General features: G+C 51.4%; 1 protein-coding gene across 1 annotated transcript in view; it reads left to right on the forward strand.

The window, feature by feature from the left end:
- The window catches only part of socs7 (suppressor of cytokine signaling 7), a 114,553-nt gene extending 87,725 nt beyond the window's left edge, over positions 1 to 26,828 (forward strand). The window contains exons 7-10 of the mRNA XM_085966191.1: positions 5,433 to 5,561; positions 19,390 to 19,525; positions 20,315 to 20,467; positions 22,050 to 26,828. Coding sequence (XP_085822317.1) covers positions 5,433 to 5,561; positions 19,390 to 19,525; positions 20,315 to 20,435 — 386 coding nt within the window. The 3' untranslated portion in view covers positions 20,436 to 20,467; positions 22,050 to 26,828. The remainder of the gene's footprint in view (positions 1 to 5,432; positions 5,562 to 19,389; positions 19,526 to 20,314; positions 20,468 to 22,049) is intronic.
- The last annotated feature ends 561 nt before the right edge of the window (positions 26,829 to 27,389 follow it).

Below are 27,389 nucleotides of genomic sequence, written 5' to 3' on the forward strand. Positions count from 1 at the left end.
CTCCCCCTCACCCCTACTCCTCCTCCCTCCTCACCTCTCCCTCTCCTCCCTCCCCCCTCTCCTCTCCCTCCCTCCTCCCTCCCCCCTCTCCCTCCCCTCCCCCTCTCCCTCCCTCCCCTCCTCCTCTCCCTCCCCCTCTCCTCTCCCTCCCTCCTCCCCCTCTCCTCCTCCCCCTCCCCCTCTCCTCTCCTCCCTCCTCCTCCCCCTCTCCTCTCCCTCCCACCCTCCTCTCTCTCCTCCCTCCCTCCCTCCCTCCCCTCTCCCTCCCTCCCCCTCTCCTCTCCTCCCTCCCTCCTCCCCTCTCCCTCCCCTCCCCCTCCTCTCCTCCCTCCCACCCCTCTCCTCTCCCTCCCTCCCCCTCTCCTCTTCCTCTCCCTCCCTCCCCCTCTCCTCTCCCTCCCTCCCTCCCCCTCTCCTCTCCCTCCCTCCCCCTCTCCTCCTCCTCCCTCCCCCTCCCTCCCTCCCCTCTCCCTCTCCTCCCTCCCCCCTCTCCTCTCCCTCCCTCCTCCCCCTCACCTCTCCCTCCCTCCCCCTCTCCTCTCCCTCCCCTCCCTCCCCCCTCTCCTCCCTCCCTCCCCCTCCCTCTCCTCCCTCCCCCTCTCCTCTCCCTCCCCTCCCTCCACCTCTCCTCCTCCCTCCCTCCCCCTCTCCCTCACCCTCCCTCCCCCTCGGCCCTCCCTCCCTCCCCTCCTCTCCCCTCCCTCCCTCCCCCTCTCCTCTCCCTCCCTCCCCCTCCCTCCCTCCACCCCTCCCTCCTCTCCCCCACTCCCTCTCCTCTCCCTCCCTCCCTCCCCCTCTCCTCTCCCTCCCTCCCCCTCTCCCTCCCTCCTCCCTCCCTCCCCCCTCTCCTCTCCCTCCCTCCCTCCCCCTCTCCCTCCCTCCCTCCCCCTCTCCCCGCCCTCCCTCCCCCTCTCCCGCCCTCCCTCCCTCCCCCTCCTCCCTCCCCTCCTCCTCCCCTCCTCTCCTCTCCCTCCCTCCCCCTCCCTCTCCCTCCCTCCCTCCCCCTCCCTCCCTCCCCCTCTCCTCTCCCCTCCCTCCCCCTCCTCCACCCTCCCCACCCTCCCTCTCCTCTCCCTCCCTCCCCCTATCCTCTCCTCCCTCCCTCCCCCTCTCCTCTCCCTCCCTCCTCCCTCCCCCTCTCCCTCCCTCCCCCTCTCCCTCCCTCCCCCTCTCCTCTCCCTCCCCCTCTCCTCTCCCTCCCTCCCTCCCCCTCTCCTCCTCCCTCCCCTCCCCCTCTCCTCTCCCTCCCTCCCTCCCTCCCCTCTCCTCTCCCTCCTCCCTCTCCTCTCCCCCCTCCCTCCCTCCCTCCCCCTCTCCCTCCCTCCCCCTCTCCTCTCCCTCCCTCCCTCCCCCTCTCCCTCCCTCCCCTCTCCTCTCCCTCCTCCCCCTCTCCTCTCCTCCCTCCCCTCCTCTCCCTCCCTCCCTCCCTCCCCCTCTCTCTCCCTCCCTCCCTCTCCTCTCCCTCCCTCCCTCCCTCCCCTCTCCTCTCTCTCCCTCCTCCCTCCTCCCCTCCCCTCTCTCTCCCTCCCTCCCTCCCCTCTCCTCTCCCTCCCCTCCCTCCTCTCCCTCCCTCCCTCCCTCCCCCTCTCCTCTCCCCTCCCTCCCTCCCTCCCCCTCTCCTCTCCCCTCCCTCCCTCCCTCCCCCTCTCCTCTCCCCCCTCCCTCCCCCCCCTCTCCCTCCCCCTCTCCTCTCCCTCCCTCCCTCCCCCTCCCCCTCTCCTCCCCCTCTCCTCCCTCCCTCCCCTCCCTCCCCCTCTCCTCTCCCTCCCTCCCCCTCTCCCCCTCCTCCCTCCCTCCTCCCTCCCTCCCTCCCCCTCTCCTCTCCTCCCCTCCATCCCTTCCCCTCTCCTCTCCCTCCCTCCCTCCCTCCCTCTCCCTCTCCCCTCCCTCCCTCCCCCTCTCCTCTCCCTCCCTCGCTCCAATCCTCTTTCCGCCCGGTGGCCCGGGCCTCGGCACCTGGATGAACGCGTTCCCCTGGACGCTTTTGGCGGCCTCGGCCGTCACCCCGATGCCGTTGTCCGAGGCGAAGACGGTGACGTGGTCGCGGAAATGAACGGCCTTGAGCAGGTTCAACAGGTTCCGGGCGCGCCGGGAATCCGCTGAACTCGAGGCCCAGACTTCCCCGCGCTGCTAGGCCGCGGCTCCGCGCATCCACTACAATAAAGAGAGATTCCTAAATATTAAAGTTCAGGTTTTTAAGCACCCCATAGCTAAGAAGACAACTGCAGCTAAGAAGACAACTGCAGAAAAGAACCTAACTGGGTACACACACAAAGTGGGAAAAATAAATCAATAGTTAGGAATCAAGATGGCGGCCACTCCCCTCAGTTCAGAAGGATTAGGCCTGCCCACACATGCAATGAAACACCCCCCGTGATGCACCGATTGGTCAACCATCAAATTAATCCCCTGTACGATTGGTCAACCATCACGTCACTCAACGCTAATGAGCAGAATGTTGCGGTTTTTTGAACATTTTTTGGTATACTGTCCGAACAATTTTTTGTCTGACCAAAAAGTAAATACACCTATTAGACTCCCCTAATAAGCTTTCTTTTGATATAACATGCGTGTAGGTACGCTGTATAACTTTTGAGTGTATAGCAGACAGACAGACAGAAACCGCTTTATTATATACTAGCTGGGGAGGCCCGGCGGTGCCGAGGCTTTTTGAGGGCATGTTGTTGTTGGAAGAGAGAGAGGGAGCGACTGGGAAGGAGAGAGAGAGGGAAGGAGAGAGAGAGGGAAGGAGAGAGAGAGGGAAAGGAGAGAGAGGGGGAAGGAGAGAGAGAGAGAGGGAAGGAGAGAGAGAGAGAGAGGGAAGGAGAGAGAGAGATATGGAAGGAAAGAGAGAGAGAGAGGGAAGGAGAGAGAGAGATATGGAAGGAAAGAGAGAGAGAGATGGAAGGAGAGAGAGAGAGGGAAGGAGAGAGAGAGAGAGAGAGAGAGAGATTGAGGAGATTGCAGGGGCTCTGACACAAATTTTCAGATCCTCTCTGGCCACAGGGAAGGTGCCAGAGGACTGGAGGACAGCTAACATAGTACCATTATTCAAGAAGGGTAGTAGGGATAAACCAGGGAACTACAGGCCAGTGAGCCTAACATCAGTGGTAGGGAAATTATTGGAAAAAATTCTGAGGGACAGAATTAGTCTCCACTTGGAGATTAATCAAGGATAGTCAGCATGGCACTGTCAGGGGGAGATCATGTCTAACCAATTTGATTGAATTTTTCGAGGGGGTGACTAGGTGCGTGGATGAGGGTAGTGCAGTTGATGTAGTCTACATTGACTTCAGTAAGGCTTTTGACAAAGTCCCGCATGGGAGACTGGTCAAGAAGGTAAGAGCCCATGGGATCCAGGGCAATTTGGCACATTGGATCCAAAATTGGCTTAGTGGCAGGAGGCAGAGGGTGATGGTCGAAGGTTGTTTATGTGACTGGTGTACTGCAGGGATCGGTGCTGGGTCCTTTGCTGTTTGTAGTGTACATTAATGATTTAGATATGAATGTAGAAGGTATGATCAGTAAGTTCGCAGATGACACGAAAATTGGTGGAGTGGCAAATAGCGAGGAGGGAAGCCTCAGGCTACAGGACGATATAGACGGGTTAGTCAGATGGGCAAAATAGTAGCAAATGGAATTTAACCCTGAAAAGTGTGAGGTGATGCATTTTGGGAGGACTGACAAGGCAAGGGAATACACAATGAATGGTAGGACCCTAGGAAGGACAGGGGATCAGAGGGATCATGTACATAGATCCCTGAAGGCAGCAGGACAGGTAGATAAGGTGGTTAAAAAGGCATATGGGATACTTGCCTTCATTAGCCGAGGCATAGAATATAAGAGCAGGGAGGTTATGATGGAGCTGTACAAAATGCTAGTTAGGCCACAGCTGGAATACTGTGTGCAGTTCTGGTCGCCACACTATAGGAAGAATGTGATTGCATTGGCGAGGGTGCAGAGGAGATTCACCAGGATGTTACCTGGGCTGGAGCGCTTCAGCTATGAAGAGAGACTGTGGACAGGCTGGGGTTATTTTCCTTAGAGCAGAGAAGGCTGAGGGGGGACCTGATTGAGGTGTACAAAATTATGAGGGGCATAGATAGGGTAGATAGAAATAAACTTTTCCCCTTAGTAGAGGGGTCAATAACCAGGGGGCATAGTTTCAAGGTAAGGGGCAGGAGGTTTAGAGGGGATTTGAGGAAAAACTTTTTCACCCAGAGGATGGTTGGAATCTGGAACTCGCTGCCTGCAACGGTGGCAGAGGCAGGAACCCTTAACATTCAAGAAGCATTTAGATGAGCACTTGAAACGCCATAGCATACAAGGCTACGGACCAAGTACTGGAAAATGGGATTAGAATAGACAGGGCTTGATGGTTGGTGCGGACACGATGGGCCGAAAGGCCTCTTTCTGTGCTGTATAACTCTATGACTCTAATTTAGATCTCCCCGTAATCTTCTATACTCGAAGGAATACAAGCCTAGTCTATGGAAGCATGTCCATATATGGGTTAAAGGGGCTACATAATTTTTTTTAATTTATTCATTCACGGGATGTGGGCGTCGCTGGCAAGGCCAGCATTTATCACCCATCCCTAGTTGCCCTCGAAGGTGCTGGTGAGCCGCCGCCTTGAACCACTGCAGTCCGTGTGGTGAGGGTACTCCCACAGTGCTGTTCGAGAGGGAATTCAAGGATTTTGACCCCGCGGCGATGACGGAACGGCCGATATATTTTCAAGTCGGGAACTTGAAGGTGGTGGTGTTCCCATGCGCCTGCTGTCCACATCCTTCATGGTGGTAGAGGTGGTGAGTTTGGGAGGTGCTGTTGAAGAAGCCTTGGTGAGTTGCTGCAGTGCATCTTGTAGATGGTACACACTGCAGCCACGGTGCGCCGGTGGTGGAGGTGGTGAATGGGGTGCCGATCAAGCGGGATGCTTTGTCCTGGATGGTGTCGAGCTTCTTTGGTCTTGGAGCTGCACTCATCCAGGCAAGTGAAGAGTATTCCATCACACTCCTGACTTGTGCCTTGTAGATGGTGGAAAGGCTTTGGGGAGTCAGGAGGTGAGACACTTGCCGCAGAATACCCAGCCTCTGACCTGCTTTCGTAGCCACAGTATTTATGTCGGTGATTGGTTGATGATAAGGTCATGTGGATGCCGCATGGAGTTGGGGGGTTATATAAAGGGCAGAACAGGAGCAAAGGACAAAGGTAACAGATAGTTTCAACACATGGTCGCCTGTTCTTCAAAGGGTTGGAGGCAATATCCATCTGTTGTACTTATTGCCTTGTTACTGCTTGCAACTAATTGCACTCGATCATTACAATTATTGATGCCATTGTCTTGTCGAACTGATCTAGAGAGGATGTTGATGCAGACCAGCCAATCTATGGTTATCTGTTGCTCACTGTGTCCTCTCTTTTGCTGACAGGTACCTTCAGCCTCTGGTGTCATCCGAAGTTTGAAGACCGCTGCCAGTCTGTGGTAGAGTTCATCGAAAGGGCCATCATGCATTCCAAAAACGGGAAATTTCTGTATTTTCTACGCTCACGAGTTCCTGGTAAGTTTGTGCCTCCTCCCCCCAGCTTTTATTTCTCGTGGTTTTTTTTTTTTTAAGCGCATGCTTTGTGTAACCTTTGACCTCCGAGGGAGGGCCGCAGGTGTGTCCAGGGCTGTGCGTTCAGCCGGCTTTGGTCCGAGTGCAGCCACTGAGCCTGGACGTTCCTGGGATCTGAGAATTCCTCACGTCCCTCGCTCTTTCCTAACTTCTATTGATCCCTCATCTTATAACTGTTTGTGGGATCTTGCTGTGTGGAAAATGGCTGCCACATTTGCCCATCTAGTGACAGTTACTTCACTTCATTTGTACGTGAAGCACTTTGGGATGTTTCTGAGAGAAGTGACGAGGTGCTATATAAATATTTCTCTCCCCCTCTCTGCTCCTGTCTTTCTCTCCTCTCTCTTTACTGATGCTCTTTCACACTGTCGCCAACCCTTACACAGTATGTACAGCACAGAAACGGGCCATTCAACCCAAATGGTCTGTGCCGGTGTTTCTGCTCCACACGAGCCTCCTCCCACCCCTCTTCATCTCACCCCATCAGCTTATCCTTCTATTCCTGTCTCCCTCGTGTGTTTATCTAGCTTCTTCTTAAATGCATCTATGCTATTCACCTCAACTACTCCCTGTGGTAGCGAGTTCCACATTCTCACCGCTCTCTGAGTGAAGAAGTTTCTCATGACTTATTGGATTTATCAGTGACTGTTTTATATTCATGGCTCCTAGTTCTGGTTTCCCCCACAAGTGGAATCATCTTCTCTACATCTACCTTATCGAACCTCTACATAATTTTAAAGACCTCTATCAGGTCACCTCTCCGCCTTCTCTTCTCCAGAGAAAAGAGCCCCAGCCCGATCAGATCACTTCTCGGTCTTCTATACCCGAGGGCATACAAGCCGAGCCTATGGAACCTCATCATTTAACCCCTTTCTGGTGACTCTGCGAGTGTGAATCCCGGGCAGAGTGGAGCTGGATGCTGTGGATGGTTGGCTCCTTTGGCTCGGGCGAGGAACTGAAAAGTTCACAGAGGGCCAAGTGGGAATAAAAATTAACAGCCGATTTGAGCCTCGTATTGTGGGATTATCGACCCTGATTGGGCAACCCCCTCTGTGTTAAACTGAACGGTGTTTCGTTCGCCCCTCCGGGTAACATTGAGCCGGGCACTGTGCCTCAGGCGAGGGGGCCTTTTCCCCAGGCCCCTCTAAATGCTGCTCTCGAGTCAACTAAGCTCAGCAGAGGGGCAGTAAAAGAAAGACTTGCATTTCTATAGCGCCTTTCACGACCTCAGGATGTCCCAAAGCGCTTTACAGCCAATGAAGTACTTTTTGAAGTGTAGTCGCTGTTGTGATGTAGGACATGCAGCAGCCAATTTGCGCACAGCAAGCTCCCACAAACAGCAACGTGATAAATGACCGGATAATCTCTTGCGTTTTTTTAGTGAGATTGATTGAGGGATAAGTATTGGCCCAGGACAGCAGGAGGGTCACAGTTGGCGTCGGTGCCCCTGGTCCAGGGGAGGAGATAAATCAGCCCGGCTTACAATGGGTGAGGATGAGGATCTGGTTTGGTAGTGCCTCCCATGTGCGAATAGCTCGCTGTCACGCGTTGCCCAGGCTCACGCGCGAAGAGGGATTGGAGGAGCTGTCAGAAGGTTATTGGTACGCTTGGAAACCATACTGTAACAGGAGCCCAGGCTTTCGGAGCAGGAGAGGAAAGAAAAAGGTCTTTCTTTTATAATTCAAAAAGGAGTTAGATATATTTCTTAAGGCTAAAGGGATCAAGAGATATGGGGAGAAGGCAGGGACAGGGTACTGAATTTGGATGATCAGCCATGATCTCATTGAATGGCGGAGCAGGCTCGAGGGGCCGAATGGCCTACTCCTGCTCCTATCTTCTATGTCTACAACAAAAATAAAAGAGCCTCACTGTTGTGAAGTCTGTTGTCGACCTGTTAACCACAGATCTGCAGGAAGCTGCCACTGCCTCATCTCCGAGTCTGTCAGAAGTAACTCCACCTTCAAACTGAAATTTTAAACAGCCTTCACTGCACTCGCATCAGTCAGTTTGATGCTCAGTCTGAGGCAATTTAGATTTTTCTTTCTCTAATCTCCTTGGCAGACTGCTCAGCCACACCCCGTCTCCTCCAGTCTAGCTTTCGGTATTGATGTTAACTCTCTGAGAACTGAGCTCACTCTGTTTTGCTGTTTGTACCGCAACTGTTAAAGCGCGAGTGTGACGGATGTACAGACAGCGAGCAAAGGAAACCATCCCCCTTTGTGAATTGCAGTAGACCAGGTGAAATCCCTCTAACCTGTTCCAGTCATTCAGTGGTGTGCTTAAAATTCTCATCCTTGTTTTCAAATCCCTCCATGGCCTCACCCCCTCCCTCTATCTCTGTAATCTCCTCCAGCCCTGCAAACCCACCACCCCAAGATCACTGCGCTCCTCCAATTCTGGCCTTGCGCGCACCCCTGATTATCATCGCTCCACCATTGGCGGCCGTGCCTTCAGCTGCCTGGGCCCTAAACTCTGGAATCCCCTCCCTAAACCTCTCCGCCTCTCCTCCTTTAAGAAGGAGCTTAAAACCGACCTCTTTGGCCAAGCCTTTGGTCACCTGTTCTAATATCTCCTTGTGTGGCTCGGTGTCAAATTTTGTTTGATAATCACTCCAGTGAAGTGCCCTGGGATGTTTTGCTATGTTAAGGTGCTATATAAATACAAGTTGTTGTTGTTGTGCTGAAGATCCCATGGCTCTAGTAGAGTGGGTCACTGACCCGTGGCTCTAGTAGAGTGGGTCACTGACCCATGGCTCTAGTAGAGTGGGTCACTGACCCTTGGCTCTAGTAGAGTGGGTCACTGACCCTTGGCTCTAGTAGAGTGGGTCACTGACCCTTGGCTCTAGTAGAGTGGGTCACTGACCCTTGGCTCTAGTAGAGTGGGTCACTGACCCTTGGCTCTAGTAGAGTGGGTCACTGACCCTTGGCTCTAGTAGAGTGGGTCACTGACCCTTGGCTCTAGTAGAGTGGGTCACTGACCCATGGCTCTAGTAGAGTGGGTCACTGACCCTTGGCTCTAGTAGAGTGGGTCACTGACCCTTGGCTCTAGTAGAGTGGGTCACTGACCCTTGGCTCTAGTAGAGTGGGTCATTGACCCTTGGCTCTAGTAGAGTGGGTCACTGACCCTTGGCTCTAGTAGAGTGGGTCACTGACCCTTGGCTCTAGTAGAGTGGGTCATTGACCCTTGGCTCTAGTAGAGTGGGTCACTGACCCTTGGCTCTAGTAGAGTGGGTCACTGACCCTTGGCTCTAGTAGAGTGGGTCATTGACCCTTGGCTCTAGTAGAGTGGGTCACTGACCAGTGGCTCTGGTAGAGTGGGTCACTGACCCTTGGCTCTGGTAGGGTGGGTCACTGACCCTTGGCTCTGGTAGGGTGGGTCACTGACCCTTGGCTCTGGTAGGGTGGGTCACTGACCCTTGGCTCTGGTAGGGTGGGTCACTGACCCTTGGCTCTAGTAGGGTGGGTCACTGACCCTTGGCTCTAGTAGGGTGGGTCACTGACCCTTGGCTCTAATAGGGTGGGTCACTGACCCTTGGCTCTAGTAGGGTGGGTCACTGACCCTTGGCTCTAGTAGGGTGGGTCACTGACCCTTGGCTCTAGTAGGGTGGGTCACTGACCCTTGGCTCTAGTAGGGTGGGTCACTGACCCTTGGCTCTAGTAGGGTAGGTCACTGACCCTTGGCTCTAGTAGGGTGGGTCACTGACCCTTGGCTCTAGTAGGGTGGGTCACTGACCCTTGGCTCTAGTAGGGTGGGTCACTGACCCTTGGCTCTAGTAGGGTGGGTCACTGACCCGTGGCTCTAGTAGGGTGGGTCACTGACCCGTGGCTCTAGTAGGGTGGGTCACTGACCCGTGGCTCTAGTAGGGTGGGTCACTGACCCGTGGCTCTAGTAGGGTGGGTCACTGACCCGTGGCTCTAGTAGGGTGGGTCACTGACCCGTGGCTCTAGTAGGGTGGGTCACTGACCCGTGGCTCTAGTAGGGTGGGTCACTGACCCGTGGCTCTAGTAGGGTGGGTCACTGACCCGTGGCTCTAGTAGGGTGGGTCACTGACCCGTGGCTCTAGTAGGGTGGGTCACTGACCGATGGCTCTAGTAGAGTGGGTGTACGAGGCCTCGGATCTCGCTATTGTTCCGTAGGGTATATATCCTGTACGCTGCCCCCCAAAAATGGGACTCCTGAATTTCTAGGCCATTATCTTAGAGGGGTCTTGCCATTGGTTTGTTGGTGCCTCACTCAGATTTACGCCCACACTTCCCGCCTGCCGCCCCTCCCACTGCGAGCCGCTGATCTTTATACCACCAGCACAACTGAGGCACTGAGACAAAACAACAGAAAATGCTGGAAACACTCAGCAGTTGAATTGCAGTAGACTCTCTCTCGAGCCGAAATCTCTCTAACCTCCTGTTCCAGAGTTAAAGTTTCAGGCCAATGAGTCTTCATCAGAACTCTGACAAAGTGTCATCGACCTGAAACGTTCACTCTGTTTCTCTCTCCGCGGATGCTGCCTGGCCTACTGACTGTTCCCAGCATTTTCTGCTGTTGGTTCAGATTTCCAGTATCGGCAGTATTTTGCTTTTGTATTGAGATAAAGCACTTGGCCACAGAAGATGAATTTCTTCTCCTCTTCCCCCGCCCCCCCCCCTCCCCCACCTCCCTGCAGCAGGGTCTAGCTGTGTGGAGTGTGTGTGTGTCTGTGGAGCTCCTGTCTCCCCAGGATATGACACACTGTGCAGGGACAGGAAGCCGAGTAGTAGGCCCCAGCCCCTCGAGCCTGCTCTGCCATTCAGTTAGATCATGGCTGATCTGCAGGAGGAAAATGCATTTAAAATGATGCCTGGTCCAAAACATTCATCCTTTGAAGTTAGACCATAGACTGTGTATAAATACTCGTGTGCAATTTCTCTGCCTGTTATTTTAATGGAGGTTTTAAGCCAAGGATATTATCTGCAGATGCCTTGAGTATTCGGACACTAACTTCCGCTCGTCTTTATTCTCAGGGCCTTTTTAAAAAAAAAAAAAAAATATATAAGTAATTAAGGATTAATCATTTGATGCAAAGTAGGATGCAGGGAGTTGGGGAGAAAGCGGGGCAGTGGACTCGTTTTCAATTGCTGCAGAAAAGGGCTAGCACAGTTATGACGGGCCGAAAGGCGGCCATCCTCCTGTGCTGTAAACTGCTGTGGAATATAGAAATTCCAACCTGGAGGCAGCCCGTTGGGGGCAACCAATCCGTGATGGTGTTTATCCTCCACCCGCGCTCCAGTCCTAAGCCCACGTGCCTGCCCTGTTTCCATAATTACTGCCTGTAATAAACGTGTCTGCCTTTGAAAAGAGAGTGCAGGGAATGAGAGCGTCGCTTGAAGTGTTTAACTGTATGAGGGTAAATCTCATTCCCTGCAAACCGGCTGTGATTGTGTGAATTCCAGATTGAAGGCGACAGGACTATAAATGGATTCATAATTGCATGGGCCCGGCTGTGTCGCTCGCTGGTCCTGTGCAGCGGATGCACCACAACTAATCTATCCCTAGACATGGAGGGTGGGGGGCAGTCAAAGATGTGGGCCCCACTGTACTGCTGGGCCCTGGTACACTCCCGGCCCTGGCAGCACACTCCCTCGCAGCACTTACTAAAAAGGACGGTCATGCTCCTTCTCACTGCAAGCCATTAGCTCTTTAAGGACTGATTGACCTTTCAGGCTTTCAAACTACTGACCTATTTCTGTCAGATTACATCTGATGGGAATGAGTCGCTATGTTTATTTTGCTGAGCAGAGATTCTGTCCTCTCGGCTGCACATGGGGGTCGATGCGCGTGAGTTCTTTTTCCCCGTCCCCCGCCGCCCAGCTTTAATTGTGTTGCTCCTCCAGGGACAGTTAACAGCGTACAGCCCAAGGCAGCTTAACCTGGCCCTACACCCCACCCCACCCCTCCGACCCCCCCCTCAAATCTCTGGAATTAAACACCAAACACACACCAAGTTCAACCAGCACCAAAAATAGATCAGAAGAAGCAGCTGTGGTTTGATCGGCACTGCCCTGCCCACATCTTCCCAAGTACACGGTGGGGTTTAACCCTTAACTGTCCTGTGGACAGGCCTGTTCACTCTGGTGCTCGTCAGTCGGAAGCTTCTCCCTGTTCGACCAGGAAGACACGCGGAGACTCGACAGGGAGTCGTTTTCACTCTGGGTGGTGAGCACTGCCAGAACTGAACCAGCCCCTCTCCTCTCACCGCGCCCCCCCCCCCCCGCCTCGCTCGCCACTCTCTCCTCCCCCCCCCCCACCCCATGCCCATACCCCCTGCAACCTCTCACCCCCCCGCCTTGCTCGCCACTCTCTCCTCCCCCTCACCCCACGCCCATACCCCCTGCCCCCTCTCACCCCCCCGCCTCGCCTTCCCCTCTCTCCTCCCCCTCACCCCATGCCCATACCCCCTGCCCCCTCTCACCCCCCCCACCGCCTCGCTCGCCACTCTCTCCTCCCCTTCACCCCACGCCCCTGCCCCCTCACCCCCCGCCTTGCTCTCCACTCTCTCCACCCCCTCTCACCCCCCCGCCTCGCTCGCCACTCTCTCCTCCCCCTCACCCCACGCCCCTGCCCCCTCTCACCCCCCCGCCTCGCCTTCCCCTCTCTCCTCCCCCTCACCCCACGCCCATACCCCCTGCCCCCTCACCCCCCCCGCCTCGCTCGCCACTCTCTCCTCCCCCCTCAACCCTGCCCATACCCCTGCCCCCTCTCGCCCTCCCCTCTCCACTCCTCCCCTCACACCCCGCCCCCGCTCCCCCGCCCCCTCCGTTACACATCCCACCCGATATTCCTGTCCATTGACTTCGACCGAAAGGAAGATGGAGTGGGGTGTATCACGAGCGTCTGATTCGCTAACATCAAAAGTAAAAGTTACCCAACGCATCAATCATACAGTCTTTGCCATTTGATTGAGGTGGGTCAGGTGGATCAAGTGTCAGTAGAAGAACATTTGGGGAACAGTGATTATAGTATAAGATTTAGATTAGCTACAGAAAAGGAGAAGGAGCAATCTAGAGTAAAAATACTTAATTGGAGGAGGGCCAATTTCAGTGGGTTGAGAACGGATCTGGCCCAGGTAAATTGGAATCAAAGATTGGCAGGCAAAACTGTGATAGAAGAGGAGATGGTTTGGGTACAGTCGAGGTACATTCCCACGAGGGGGAAAGGTAGGGCAACCAAAGCCAGAGCTCCCTGGATGACAAAAGAGATAGAGTAGGATGAAGCAGAAAAAAGGGGTGTATGACAAATGTCAGATTGAGAATACAAGTGAGAACCAGGCTGAATATAGAAAGTTCAGGGGGGGAAGTGAAAAAGGAACTAAGAGGTGTAAAGAGAGAGTATGAGAATAGACTGGCAGCTAACATAAAAGGGAATTCAGAAGTCTATAAGCATATAAATAGTAAAAGGAGGGGTGGGGCCGATTAGGGACCAAAAAGGAGACCTACACATGGAGGCAGAGGGCATGGCTGAGGTACTAAATGAGTACTTTGCATCTGTCTTTACCAAGGAAGAAGATGCTGCCAACATCATAGTGAAAGAGGAGGTGGTGGAGATACTGGATGGAATAAAAATTGCAAGAGGAGGTACTAGAAAGGCTGGCTGTATTTAAAGTAGATAAGTCACCAGGACCGGATGGGATGCATCCGAGGATGCTGAGGGAAGTTACGGTGGAAATCGCGGAGTACTGGCCATAATCTTCCAATCCTCCTTGGATACGGGGGTGGTGCCAGAGGACTGGAGAATTGCAAATGTTACACCATTGTTCAAAAAAGGGTGTAAGGATAAACCCAGCAACTACAGGCCAGTCAGCTTAACCTCGGTGGTAGAGAAGCTTTTAGAAACGATAATCCGGGACAAAATTAACAATCACTTGGACAAGTGTGGATTAATTAAGGAAAGCCAGCACGGATTTGTTAAAGGCAAATTGTGTTTAACTAACTTGATTGAATTTTTTGATGAGGTAACAGAGAGGGTTGATGAGGGCAATGCAGTTGACGTGATGTACATGGACTTCCAAAAGGCATTCGACAAAGTGCCACATAATAGGCTTGCCAGCAAAGTTGAAGCCCATGGAATAAAAGGGACAGTGGCAGCATGGATACGGAATTGACTAAGTGACAGGAAACAGAGTAGTGGTGAACGGTTGTTTTTCGGACTGGAGGAAGGTATACAGTGGTGTTCCCCAGGGATCGGTTCTAGAACCACTGCTTTTCTTGATGTATATTAATTACTTGGTGTGGGTGTACAGGGCACAATTTCAAAATTTGCAGATGACACACAACTTGGAAGTATAGTGAACAGTGAGGAGGAGAGTAATAGACTTCAAGAGGACATAGACAGGCTGGTGGAATGGGCGGACACGTGGCAGATGAAATTTAACACAGACAAGTGTGAAGTGATACATTTTGATAGAAAGAACAAGGAGAGGAAATATAAACTAAAGGGTACAATCCTAAAGGGGGTGCATGAACAGAGAGACCTGGGGGTATATGTACACAAATTGTTGAAGGTGGCAGGGCAGGATGAGAAAATGGTTAAAAAAGCCTATGGGATCCTGGGCTTTGTAAATAGAGGCATAGAGTACAAAAGCAAGGAAGTTATGATGAACATTTTATAAAACACTGGTTCGGCCTCAACTGGAGTATTGTGTCCAATTCTGGGCACCGCCCTTTAGGAAGGATGTGAAGGCCTAAGAGAGGGTGCAGAAAAGATTTATGAGAATGGTTCCAGGGGTGAGGTACTTCAGTTATGTGAATAGACTGTAGAAGCTGGGGTTGTTCTCCTTGGAGCAGAGAAGGTTGAGAGGAGATTTGACAGAGGTGTTCAAAATCATGAGGGGTCTAGACAGAGTAGATAGAGAGAAACTGTTCCCATTGGCGGAAGGTTCGAGAACCAGAGGACACAGATTTAAGGTGATTGGCAGAAGAACCAAAGGCGACATGAGGAAAAACTTAGTCACGCAGCGAATGTTTAGGATCTGGAATGCACTGCCTGAAAGGGTGGTGGAGGCAGATTCCATCGTGGCTTTCAAAAGGGAATTGGATAAGTACCTGAAGGAAAAAAATTTGCAGGAAAAGGGGAAAGGGCGGTGGGTGGGACTAGCTGAAGTGCTCTTGCAGAGAGCCGGCACAGGCCCAACGGGCCGAATGGCCTCCTTCTGTGCTGTAATGATTCTATGATTGGTTGTGAAGAGCAGCCATGGGAGCTGGTGTCTTACGATTACATTGGACACTGGGGCCTGGGAGACAGAAAAGGAAGTAAAATGGGGGTCAGCTGTGGCTCAGTGGGTAGCACTCTGAGTCAGGAGATTTTGGGTTCAAGTCCCATTCATGACAGGCTAACACTCCAGTGCAGTACTGAGGGAGCACCGCACTGTCGGAGGGGCGGTACTGAGGGAGTCCTGCACTGTCGGAGGGGCAGTACTGAGGGAGTGCTGCACTGTCGGAGGGGCAGTACTGAGGGAGTGCCGCACTGTCGGATGGGCAGTACTGAGGGAGTGCTGCACTGTCGGAGGGGCGGTACTGAGGGAGTCCTGCACTGTCGGAGGGGCGGTACTGAGGGAGTCCTGCACTGTCGGAGGGGCAGTACTGAGGGAGCGCTGCACTGTCGAAGGTGCCATCTTTTGGGTGAGACGTTAAACCGAGACCCCGTCTGCTCTCTCAGGTGGACGTAAAAGATCCCATGGCACTATTTCGAAGAAGAGCGGGGGAGTTCTCCCCGGTCACTATCTTATTGTTGTTTGTGCGAGGTAATTTCCCGACCTCAGGACGTCCCAAAGCGCTTTACAGCCAATGAACTACTTTTAAAGTGGAGTCACTGTGGTAATGTAGGAAACGCAGCAGCCAATTTGCACACAGCAAGCTCCCACAAACAGCAATTAAATAAATTACCAGATGATCTGTTTTTAGTGATGTTGGTTGAAGGATAAATATTGGCCAGGACACCAGGGATAACTCCCCTGCTCTTCTTCAAAATAGTGCCATGGGATCTTTTACGTCCACCTGAGAGGGTAGGTGAGGCCTCGGTTTAACGTCTCATCTGAAAGATGGCACCTCCAACAGTGCAGCGCTCCCTCAGCACTGCACTGGAGTGTCAGCCTGGATTTTTGTGACAAGTCCCTGGAGTGGGACTTGAACCCACAACCTTATCTGAGGAAGGATGTTCTTGCCATGGAGGGAGTGCAGCGAAGATTCACCAGACTGATACCTGGGATGGCAGGAATGACGTATGAGGAGAGATTGGGTCGATTGGGCTTATATTCGCTAGAGTTTAGAAGAATGAGAGGGGATCTCATTGAAACTTATAAAATTCTAAACAGGACTAGGCAGACTAGATGCAGGAAGGCTGTTCCCGATGGCGGGGGAGTCCAGAACCAGGGGTCACAGTCTAAGGATAAGGGGTAAGCCATTTAGGACAGAGATGAGGAGGAATTTCTTCACCGAGAGTGGTGAACCTGTGGAATTCTCTACCACACAAGGCAGTAGAGGCCAATTCATTAAATATATTCAAGAAGGAGTTAGATATATTTCTTAAGGCTAAAGGGATCAAGGGGTATGGGGAGAAAGCAGGGACCGGGTACTGAATTTGGATGATCAGCCATGATCGCTTTGAATGGCGGAGCAGGCTCAAGGGGCCGAATGGCCTACTCCTGCTCCTATCTTCTATGTTTCTATAAACTTCTGACTCGGGTGAGAGTGCACTGAAGTACAGCTGACAACAATGTTTAATTGTGCTGCTGTTTTTTGAGGGTCAGGGTGAGGGCACGGAGCGGAATATTGCTCTGCTTCAGCCGATCAGCTCACTGGTGTTCACTCTTGACGTTCAGATCCCTTCCCTGGAAACCGCAGCATTGCATCAACGAGTGTCCTGTGCATCACACGCATGTCTCATTCAGCCCACTTCCTTATTTGTGAGAATATTTCACTGCTGTGCACCCTTTGCACTTTCAGATCCTCTTTGCACGGGAGTAAAGGAGCAGGGTTAAACTATTGGAGTTTGGCACATACCACAAGCTGAAATAATCCCTAGTCCAGCTCAGAGAGGCAGCTCTTTCTCCCTCAGACTTCCCTCAGTCGCTCTGCTGCTTTTCCTTTTGATTTCCTCACCGTGTGTTTATTTATTTTATCAACCCGCCTTCCAGCTTCCTCGTCGCACTTCGGCCCTCCTTGTAGGCCGAGAGGACAGCCTGTCGCTCCCCTCCCAAACCTCGTTCATCCTGCTGTCTCAGGTCACCGTTCATTTGGTTTTAACGGAGGCGGCTTTTGATTCTAAAACACAGTGGAAACAACAACGACGTATATTTATCTAGTGCCTTTAACATAGTAAAACGTCCCAAGGTGCTTCACAGGAGCGATTATCAGAAAAATTGGACACCGAGCCACACGAGATATTGGGGCAGGTGATCAAAAGCTCGGTCAAAGGGGTCGGTTTTAAGGAGCGCCTTAAAGGAGGAGAGAGAGGCAAAGTGGTTTAGGGAGGGAATTCCAGAGCTTGGGGCCCAGGCAGCTGAAGGCACGGCCGCCAATGGTGGAGCGATTAAAATTGGGGATGCTCAAGAGGCCAGAATTGGAGGAGCGCAGAGATTTCAGAGGGTTGTGGAGCTGGAGACCTTCACATCCTTCCTAAAGTGCGGTGCCCAGAATTGGACTTGGACTCCAGTTGGGGCTGAACCTGTGTTTTATAAAATGTTCATCATAATTTCCACACTTTTGTACTCTATACCTCTATTCAAGAAGGCAAATAGTATGTTGGCCTTCGTAGTGAGAGGGTTTGAGTACAGGAACCAGGATGTCTTGCTGCAGTTGTACAGGGCCTTGGTGAGACCACATCTTGAGTATTGTGTGCAGTTTTGGTCGCCTTATATGAGGAAGGATGCTCTTGCCATGGAGGGAGTGCAGCGAAGATTCACCAGACTGATACCTGGGATGGCAGGAATGACGTATGAGGTGAGATTGGGTCGATTGGGTTTATACTCGCTGGAGTTTAGAAGATTGAGAGGGGATCTCATTGAAACTTATAAAATTCTGACAGGACTGGACAGATTAGATGCAGGAAGGATATTCCCGATGGTCGGGGAGTCCAGAACCAGGGGTCACAGTCTAAGGATAAGGGGTAAGCCATTTAGGACAGAAATGAGGAGGAATTTCTTCACCCAGAGAGTGGTGAACCTGTGGAATTTTCTACCACAGAAGGCAGTAGAGGCCAATTCATTAAATATATTCAAGAAGGAGTTGGATATATTTCTTAAGGCTAAAGGGATATGGGGAGAAAGCAGTGACAGGGTACTGAATTTGGATGATCAGCCATGATCGCATTGAATGGCGGAGCAGGCTCGAGGGGCCGAATGGCCTACTCCTGCTCCTATCTTCTATGTTTCCATTCATGAAGCCCAGGATCCTGTAAGCCTTTTTGAACTGCTTTCTCAACCTGCCCTGCCACCTTCAACGATTTGTGCACACATACCCCCAGGTCTCTCTGTTCGTGCACTCCTTTTCAGTTTGTATCCTTAGTTTATATTGCCTCTCTTCATTCTTTCTACCAAAATGTATCATTTCACACTTTTCTGTGTTAAATCTCATCTGCCACGTGTCCGCCCATTTCACCAGCCTATCTATGTCTTCCTGAAGTCTATCACTATCCTCCTCACTGTTCACTAAAAAGGAAACTTTCGTTTAAACAGCACATAAATATCCGGAATTCTCTATTAACCGGCAAAATTCTCACTCCGAAAACAACACCTCAATAACGGCAATGTTGCCGAGTCCGAGTCTCCCGCGGTGACCGAGTTAGTCAGTGGGAGTAGTTCTCCAAACTGCCACTACTCGGCTTCTTGGCGCTGTCGGGATTCGGAACACCTCAATAACAGGAGTCTGACACTCCCGCGCTACCGGTAGTCTCTTCCGATCCACCATTTTTCTGTGTGTCTCTCCATCTTTATTGTGAATTATCTCCCCCATCTTGCATTATGGAATTCCCAAAAGTTGGTCCAAGCAAAAGGAAGAGTGATGTTAACTTTAAAACCGAAAATCGAGATATGCCAACGGTAGATAACCCTCTCCGTCATCCGGAATTTTTAATCAACCGGCAACACGCCGGTCCCGTCGGTGCCGGATACCAAAGAGTTTCCTGTACTTCCAAGTTCTGTGTCATCTACAAATTTTGAAATTGTGCCCTGTATACCCACATCCAAGTCATTAATATACATCAAGAAAAGCAGTGGTCCTAGAACCGACCCATGGAGAATACCACTGTGTACCTTCCTCCAGTCCGAAAAACAACCGTTCACCACGACTCTCTGTCACTTAGCCAATTCCGTATCCCTGCTGCCACTGTCCCCTTTATTCCATGGGCTTCAACTTTGCTGGCAAGTCTATTATGTGGCACTTTGTCGAACGTCTTTTGGAAATCCATGTTCACTACGTCAACCGCATTGCCCTCATCAACCCTCTCTGTTACCAGATCAAAAAACTCAACCAAGTTGGTTAAATATGACTTGCCTTTAGCATATCTCTATGATCTCCCTCCTCCTTAAAATCAAGCTGTTGGTCACCTGTCCCAATATCTCCTTGCGTGGCTCGGTGTCAAATTTTGTTTGATAATCGCTCCCGTGAAGCGCCTTGGGACGTTTTACTACGTTAAAGGCACTGAATAAATACAAGATGTTGATCTCGGTGGTCCCGGAGACACCTCCCCGCGCGTTAGTGCGGCTCCCGGCGGAACTTCCTGACGATTCTTTGCTCGTTTTCAGGTCTGCCTCCGACCCCAGTCCAGCTCCTCTATCCGGTTTCTCGCTTCAGCAACGTGAAGTCCCTGCAGCACCTCTGTCGTTTCCGGATCCGGCAGCTTGTCCGGATAGACCACATCCCCGAACTCCCACTCCCAAAGTAAGTAGTCGTCAGTCAGTAGTGGGCAGACTCACTGCTGCGGGATGGTGCAGTCCACGCAGGGGAGGGGGGCACGGTCTGTGGGGTATGGTCTGCGGAGGGGGTGGCGGGGAGAGGGGGTGTTGGGTATGGGGATGGTGCAGTCTGCGCAGGGGAGGGGGGCGCCGTCTGTGTGTGGGTGCGCGGTCTCTAGGGGGGCGCGGTCTGTGTGACGGCGGGGGGGGGGGGAAGAGTCTGTGCAGGGGAGGAGGATGCGGTCTCGGGGGGGTCGCAGTCTGTGTGGCGGGGAGGGTGGTGGGGGAGTCTGTGGGGTGTGGTCTGCAGAGGGGGAGGGGGTGTTGGGTCTGCGGATGGGGAGGGTGCCCAGTCTGCGCACGGAGGGGTGTGCGGTCTGCCTGCGGGGGTGCAGTCTACGCATGGGTGGAGCAAGTGTGTGACTTATTAGAGCTGGAGTGTGGATATGGCACTGATGGGCACTGGTACTGGCTGAACACGAGCAGTTTTGGCTATCCCATTGCCCCTCAGATCTTGTGTGCTGCCTGAAAGGGCGGTGGAAGCGGATTGAGTAGTAACTTTGAAAAAGGAATTGGATAAATACTTGAAGGGCAGAAATTTGCAGGGCAATGGCAGGAGAGCAGTGAGGAGTGGGACTAATTGGAGAGCTCTTTCAAGGAGCCGGCACAGACACGATGGGCCGAATGGCCTCCTTCTGTGCGGTGAGATTCGATAAACCAACTTCTGTGCGTGTGGTTGGCTGCCAAGTGATTGCCTGTTACTGATCTTGTTCAGACCTCTCATATCGTATCTGCGGAAGTTCTATTACTACGATCCCGAGGAGGAGACCTACCTTTCTCTGAGGGAAGCTCGTCTCAGCCTCGCCCACGAACAGGACATGGACACCCAGACGTAGCTGTCCCGGGAAAGCCACTCGAATCGTCTAAAGTAAGTGAGCCGGACACTCGCTCTGCGGCTTTTATTGAATTGTTTAGTTTGATTTGATTTTATCTGCGTCGATGTTTCACCCAGTACCCCCTCCTCTCCTGAAAAACAGTGGCCCAGACTTTCCAGTGGGGGGGTGGTGCGGGGTGGGGGCGGGATCTTTTTAGGGACGGACCTTTCCACCCACCTTGGGTCTGCGGTTCTGATCCAACAAATGAAGAACATTTTCGAGTGGTGAAGCATTGGACCAGTTTCCCGAAAGCAGTCATTTGCTCAGCTTTCAATTGCTTTTTAAATTTTCAATTCCTCCCCCCCGCCCCCGCCCCTCCGGGGTCCCTCAGCAAAGTTGCTCCCCTTGTGCCTGACGTTGCTAGGGCGACAAGGACGGGGAGTTTGTCACGTGACTTTTATTTCTTCTGCGTGGCATCCCGAATATTCTACGCCAGCCCCCACTATGCCCCAGAACTCCTTTGATGAGCGTAATCGGGCCCTTCCCCAAATTTTGTCCTGCCCACAGTTCCAGTTACCCCCCAGAGAGTGGCGAGAATGCAGAACTCGCCACCACAGGGAGTGGTTGAGGTGAATAGCACAGATGCACAGGAGGGAGAAAGGAATAGAAGGATATGCTGATAGGGTGAGATGAAGAAAGAAAGACTTGCATTTCTATAGCGCCTTTCATGACCACCGGACGTCCCAAAGCGCTTTACAGCCAATGAAGTATTTCTTGAAGTGGAGTCACTGTTGTAATGTGGGAAAGGGTGGGAGGAGGTTCCTGTGGGGCATAAACACCGGCATATAAAATTCTAACAGGACTAGACAGACTAGATGCAGGAAGGCTGTTCCCGATGGTCGGGGAGTCGAGAACCAGGGGTCACAGTCTAAGGATAAGGGGTAAGCCATTTAGGACAGGGATGAGGAGGAATTTCTTCACCCAGAGAGTGGTGAACCTGTGGAATTCTCTACCACAGAAGGCAGTTGAAGCCAATTCATTAAATATATTCAAGAAGGAGTTAGATATATTTCTTAAGGCTAAAGGGATCAAGGGATATGGGGAGAAAGCAGGGACAGGGTACTGAATTTGGATGTTCAGCCATGATCGCATTGAATGGCGGAGCAGGCTCGAGGGGCCGAATGGCCTACTCCTGCTCCTATGTTTCTATAGACCAGTTGGGCCAATGGGCCTGTTTCTGTGCTGTAAACTCAATGTGAAAAAAATAAAACCGCTCTCATCCAGGCTTTTGTCCCAAGTGCAGTTAATGTGGGCGCCCCGTCTCAAACACACTGTTGTATCTAAAATGATTATTTTTAGCATCTGTTATAATGTCACCGTCATCTTAGGACAGGCAGCAGGTTCAGTTATCTCGCTGGGAAACTGCTTACCATTCTCATTCACTCCAATGTAATTGAAATGTTGCTTCATTTCTGCAGGGAGGGCTTTCTATTTAAAAACAGTGAGGGGGGTAGGGCTGTGGACATCAGGTGCCCGCCATTGCTTGGCAGTTTGTGGAGCTAATTCGCGTTGCGGTTGAGTTGGGTTGGGGAATGCCGGCAGGACCTCTCACGCTGCCTCTCTGCTTTGTAACAGGTTGGAAGTTTACCGAGGGCGGTGGGAACGGCACAGTCTGACGGGATCGCTACGCCAGGAGCCGCTTGTGACTGAGGGGGCCCGTCGATTTTTCCTGAAATGCTCCATATTCCCGATGCTTATTTAGACCCATCGCTCACTCGGAAAGATGGTGTGGTTGTTGGGGGGGTGGGGTGGTGCGGCCAGAATACGACTGAATTCCTCCCGGGATCCCCCTGGATGGTGAAGGTGGGACAGGACAATCGAGCGATTGACGATGGATTTGCACTTTCTACTGAGAAAGACAGGCGCTAGTAACTTGCAGCTTTGTGCTGGAGAAGCAACAGTTCTCCCGAATCCAGAGACGTTCCAGGTCGCTTGTGCTGAGATGCCTGACTCGGAATGAATGCCTGGAAGGGTTTATATTGCACAACTTTTTATTTTCTTTTGGTTAATGTATGGATTAAACTACTGATTATATTCCCAGGCTGTTTTTAAAGCGTAACTCACGGAAATCACTCGCAGGTTACTCCTTGATCAGGAAGGATTTTAGTTTTACTGAGGAGGATTGGAATCTCCTTTTTCTCTCCGTGTCCCAGTCACAGAGTGAGTCTGGGGGACCGCTTCCCAGCGCCAGAGTCCAGCCTCCAAGGCAAGATGTGTGAAATGACTTGCCCTCCTGAATTTATGTTGTTCCCCCCCCCCCCCCCCCCCCAAACCACAATTTTTTGGGGGCGGGCGGGGTGGAAATGCCCAACTTCCCTTTGGTCCTTCCCGAGGCTGTTAGCAGAATGCCGAGGTTAGGGAAGGGAATTCTGGAGTTTAAGGGTTATGAACTCTGGCTGAAAGTATTGTGAGGTTTCATCACATGACCTTCTGCCTCCCCCACACATTCCCGACATTGGTCACCTGACCCATCCATCAACGCCTCGCCTTCCTGCAGCCAATTGGAAAGCAGACAGACTCTTTGTTATCCCATTGGATGATTCTTCACTTGTCAGTCAGTCATTTCTCCCCCATCTCCAATATTTTCATAACAAATAAACAAAAGTGTTCAAAGAATTTTTCTTTTTTTAAAAGCACTTTTAATGCCTCCTCTGAATTTTCTCCCGGGTTGTTTCCAGCTGTGTCTGGGACGTTAATCTTCGATGCCCGGAGATCCCAGAACAATCCAGGAGAGTTGGTAACCAATGTGCCCGTTCATTTTTTTGCGGGACGGGGTGGGGTGCGCGGCCCCATTCAAAATATCGAGCATGAGTGGTTTTTCCCCATTGAGGATCCGGCGAGCCGGCTGGGCGGGAGGTCCAGAGCGCTGTGCGGCTTAAAGGGAGCATTGTTGGTCGCCCTATTGATGGGAGAGCCAGCACAAAAAACACCATCGACTTCAGTTCCTTTCCCCGCCACCCCCTGCCCTCGCCCCTTGCAATGTGACCCTCTGGGTCTCTCTCCCTCAGCGCCGACCGACTTTTTAAAAATTCCGACAACCTGTTGGAAATTTCCACAAATGGTCAGCGAGTCCAGGGTCTGCTCTTTGTTTGTGTTGTTTCCTTGACCTGTGACTAATGCGGCGTCACATTTACAGGGTGCGGCTGAAGCACCCGAACTGCTCACATCGGCAATCAGTGCGACCCAGCTCCTGACCCCCGCGACCTCGGTGTGTTCTGTGTAGCCCAGCATTTAGTTTGCAGGCACCCGCTTGAAATTTATTCAGATGGTGCTTTTTTTCTCTCCTGGAGTTTTCTAAATTGTAGAGAATTTAAAGCCCATCTGCTCCATGCCGGTGTTTATGCTCCACACGAGCCTCCTCCCACCCCTCTTCATCTCAACCTATCAGCATATCCTTCTATTCCTTTCTCCCTCATACTTATCTAGCCTCCCCTTAAATGCATCTACACTATTTGCCTCAACTACTCCTTGTGGTAGCGAGTTCCCCATTCTCACCACTCACTGGTTTCTCCTGAATTCCCTATTGGATTTATTAGTGACTATCTTATATTTATCGCCTCTAGTTTTGGATTCCCCCACAAGTGGAAACATCATCTGTGTCCACCCTAGCAAACCCCTTCATTATTTTAGAGACCTTTATCAGGTCACCCCTCAGCCTTCCCAAAAAAGAGCCCAATTTTTAATATTTTTAATTCAAAGTCTCTTGCATCTCCGTGTGTTACACTCCGCCCCCTTCGTGGGGACTCGAGGGGGGGGTGATTCTGGGAGCGGGTAATCGCAGCTCGTGATCCTTCTCAAGGGAGATTGGCGGGCTGTGCGCGCACAGTTTCCTGGAATGGCGGCTCACTGAATCATGGTCAGTGAAGTCTGGTAGAATCCAGCTGTGGTGGTGGTGACATGGCAACCTGGTGATCCCCGACTGTGGGCCGTCCTGTTTCCGGTTGCATCGAATCCCGGGGGTGGGGTGGGGGGAGGTCACCGCCTGTCCAGTTTTTGCTGTGGGTTGCCAACCCTCCAGGGTTGTCCAGGAATTGGAGAATAATCTCCTGGACATTCTGCCAGCATCGCCCGGGAGAAAAATCATCGGGGGATTGGAAAACAATAGTGCGTTTTGTTTTCATTTTCTTTCAACACTTTTGTTTATTAATATTGGAAATGAGAATAAAGGCTGTTTGACCGGGTAGTGCCATTGAAGGTGGGAGATCATCTGATGATAACCTCCAGGAATACGTCCACCCAAAGTTGGCAACCCGACTGGACAGTCCTGAAATGTATACCCCAACTAAAATCTGGTTTTTAAGGTGAAACTTCCATTCCCCCCCACTCCCCCTCCTCCTCCTCCACCACCCTTCCACTTGGGCTCCTGTGATGTGGAGGTGTCGCTAATTGAAATCCTCAGTAAGAGAAGGAAAATCCTAAAACTCCAGCCATGATTGGATTTCCTGTCCAGTCCAGTTGCGGACTTAGGATTTCCCCACCCTTTCCAATCAATCCACAATTTCTTTCGCAAAGCAGCTCTGTGTCTACATTATTGGTAAATATTAATTGCCTGCGGCACCGAATGGTTTGAACTTTGTAGATAGGAGGCTACATCACTACAGAGCCTGGGACCCGGGACATCGCCTCGCTGGAGCAGCCCTGTCACAGAAGATCAGTGATGGGAACATGTCCTTTTACAACTCCCGCTTTCTACCTAGGGTCGCCAACCCTCCAGGATTGTCCTGGAGTCTCCAGGAATTAAATATTAATCTCCCGGACACTCCATATTGACTCAAGAGAAATCATGGGCGTACTAAAATAAAATTTTGTGTTTTCTTTGAACACTTTCGTTTATTAGTTATTAAAAAATTTGGATTGGGTGGGAGCGGTTGGAGGTGGGAGGAGGTCATGTGATGAAACCTCCTGGAATACATCCAACCAGAGTTGGTGACCCTATTCATGCCGCGCTGTAATTTTATTTGAGCTCTGTTGCGAAACTCACGAGGATGTTTGCCCGGTGAGTTTCATTTGCCCAGAACTAACGACTGTTCCTTTTACTGAGCCCCCCTCTCCGTAAGGTGACCGTGTACCATGGGGAACATGTGACATCCCACGCTGGTCTCTCTGGGGTTCACGTTCGCACAAAAAAAACCTTCCGCTGGTAACGTTAGTGATTCAGGGAGAAACTTGCACACGGGCCAAGCTCACAGATCGCCAGACCTGCATAAACTTCAAAAACTTCTTTTTTGTTATAGTGGAATCCGGAACTTTGGGACTCTAGCATCAAAAACGCCAGGGTCAATATAAGCATGGCTGTCATTGGCCTCCTTCTGCGCTGTATGGTTCAATTAGCCCATCGTTCCTGTGCTGGCTCGTTGAGCTATCCAATTACTCCTCTGTCCCCATAGCCCTGCAAATTTTTCCTTTTCAAGTATTTATCCAATTCTCTTTTGAAAGTTACCATTGAATCTGCTTCCACCGCCCTTTCAGGCAGCGCATTCCAGATCACGACAACTCGCTGCATAATAACAAAATATCTCCTCATTACCCCCTCTTTTTTTTGCCAATTGTCTTAAACCTCTCTCTTCTGGTTAGATGCAGAGCAAAGGTCCCTCAAACACTCAGAATCCAATCTCAGAAGAGACCCTACCTGTACCACATGCGACCCTTTTCCATTTCCCACATCAACATCCCGAGCAAGCTCTGAATGGGAAAAGGCCATTCAGCCCTTTCTCACCAGAGACGTTCCCAGTCTGATACCACTCGATTGGTGAATTCGGTGCAGGTTGGGTTTTGTACTGTGACCCTGAAGTTGCCATCGACTCATTTCACAGCTACCTGCACAGCCGGAGGAGAACGTTGTCCCATCAGACTGGCAAGAAAACACAGCCCATGGTCACAGATGTCAAAGGACAAATTCTTCTACAACATAGAAATTGGTTTAGTGTTTGTGTGACCAGCTGAAGCTTTTCACTTGTGTGAACACAGTCCCGGACAAACCACAAAACAAAAAGTATATCCCTTTAAGAATGGCCTTGCCTGTTAAATCTAGATATATTTTGTGATTGATGCAAAACCAATGCAGACTGACAGTAACCGTCCAGTCTACTGTTATTTTGTACATACTCTGTTAATAAGCATGTATGTTCTCTCTCAGTATATACAGGACCTTGGAACAATCAGTGCTGATGTCAGGGGGAGCCGAGTGTAAATGTTTCAACCCATGTTTTGTAAATGCTGAAAAGAGGCGATTGATTATGTATTGTGGATTTGTATCGAATTTCTATTCTTGAAACTACTGGCGTAAAAAAGACTTGTACAGATCGGAGTCTGAGTAAAACTTCACTGAATTATAAACCAATTGATTTCAAGTTGTGTTGGGGTGCGAGTGTTGGATTTATTGGGTTTTTGGAAGAGAGCCAGAATTGATTTTTGGTTTGTTTCCTTACGGGCTGTTGCATTTAAAAAGTTTCTTTATTGCATTACATATAATTATACCGCACACGAACTGATCCGTGCCGGTGTTTATGCTCCACACGAGCCTCCTCCCACCCTACTGCATCTCACCCCATCAACATATCCTGCTGTTCCTTTCTCCCTCATGTGTTTATCCAGCTTCCCCTTAAATGCATCTCTGCTATTCGCCTCAACCGCTCCCTGTGGCGGCGAGTTCCACATTCTCGCCACTCTCTGGGTAAAGAAGTTTCTCCTGAATTCCCGATTGGATTTATTAATGACTACCTTATATTCATGGCCTCTAGTTTTGGACTCCCCCATACGTCTACCTTATCAAACCCTTTCATATTGGTTCCCCTGGATCAGTCTCCAGACCAGAATATTCCCAGGCCATCTACTCCCCTCACCGCCCCCAACCCCGCCCCAATTTAACCAATGCTTGAGGTGTGCGGATTTGATTTATTTATTTCACTTCCCACC

Source organism: Somniosus microcephalus, chromosome 24, assembly GCF_052327205.1.
Source record: "Somniosus microcephalus isolate GS21.2 chromosome 24, FLI_Smic_1.0, whole genome shotgun sequence".
NCBI classification, from domain to species: Eukaryota; Metazoa; Chordata; class Chondrichthyes; order Squaliformes; family Somniosidae; genus Somniosus; species Somniosus microcephalus.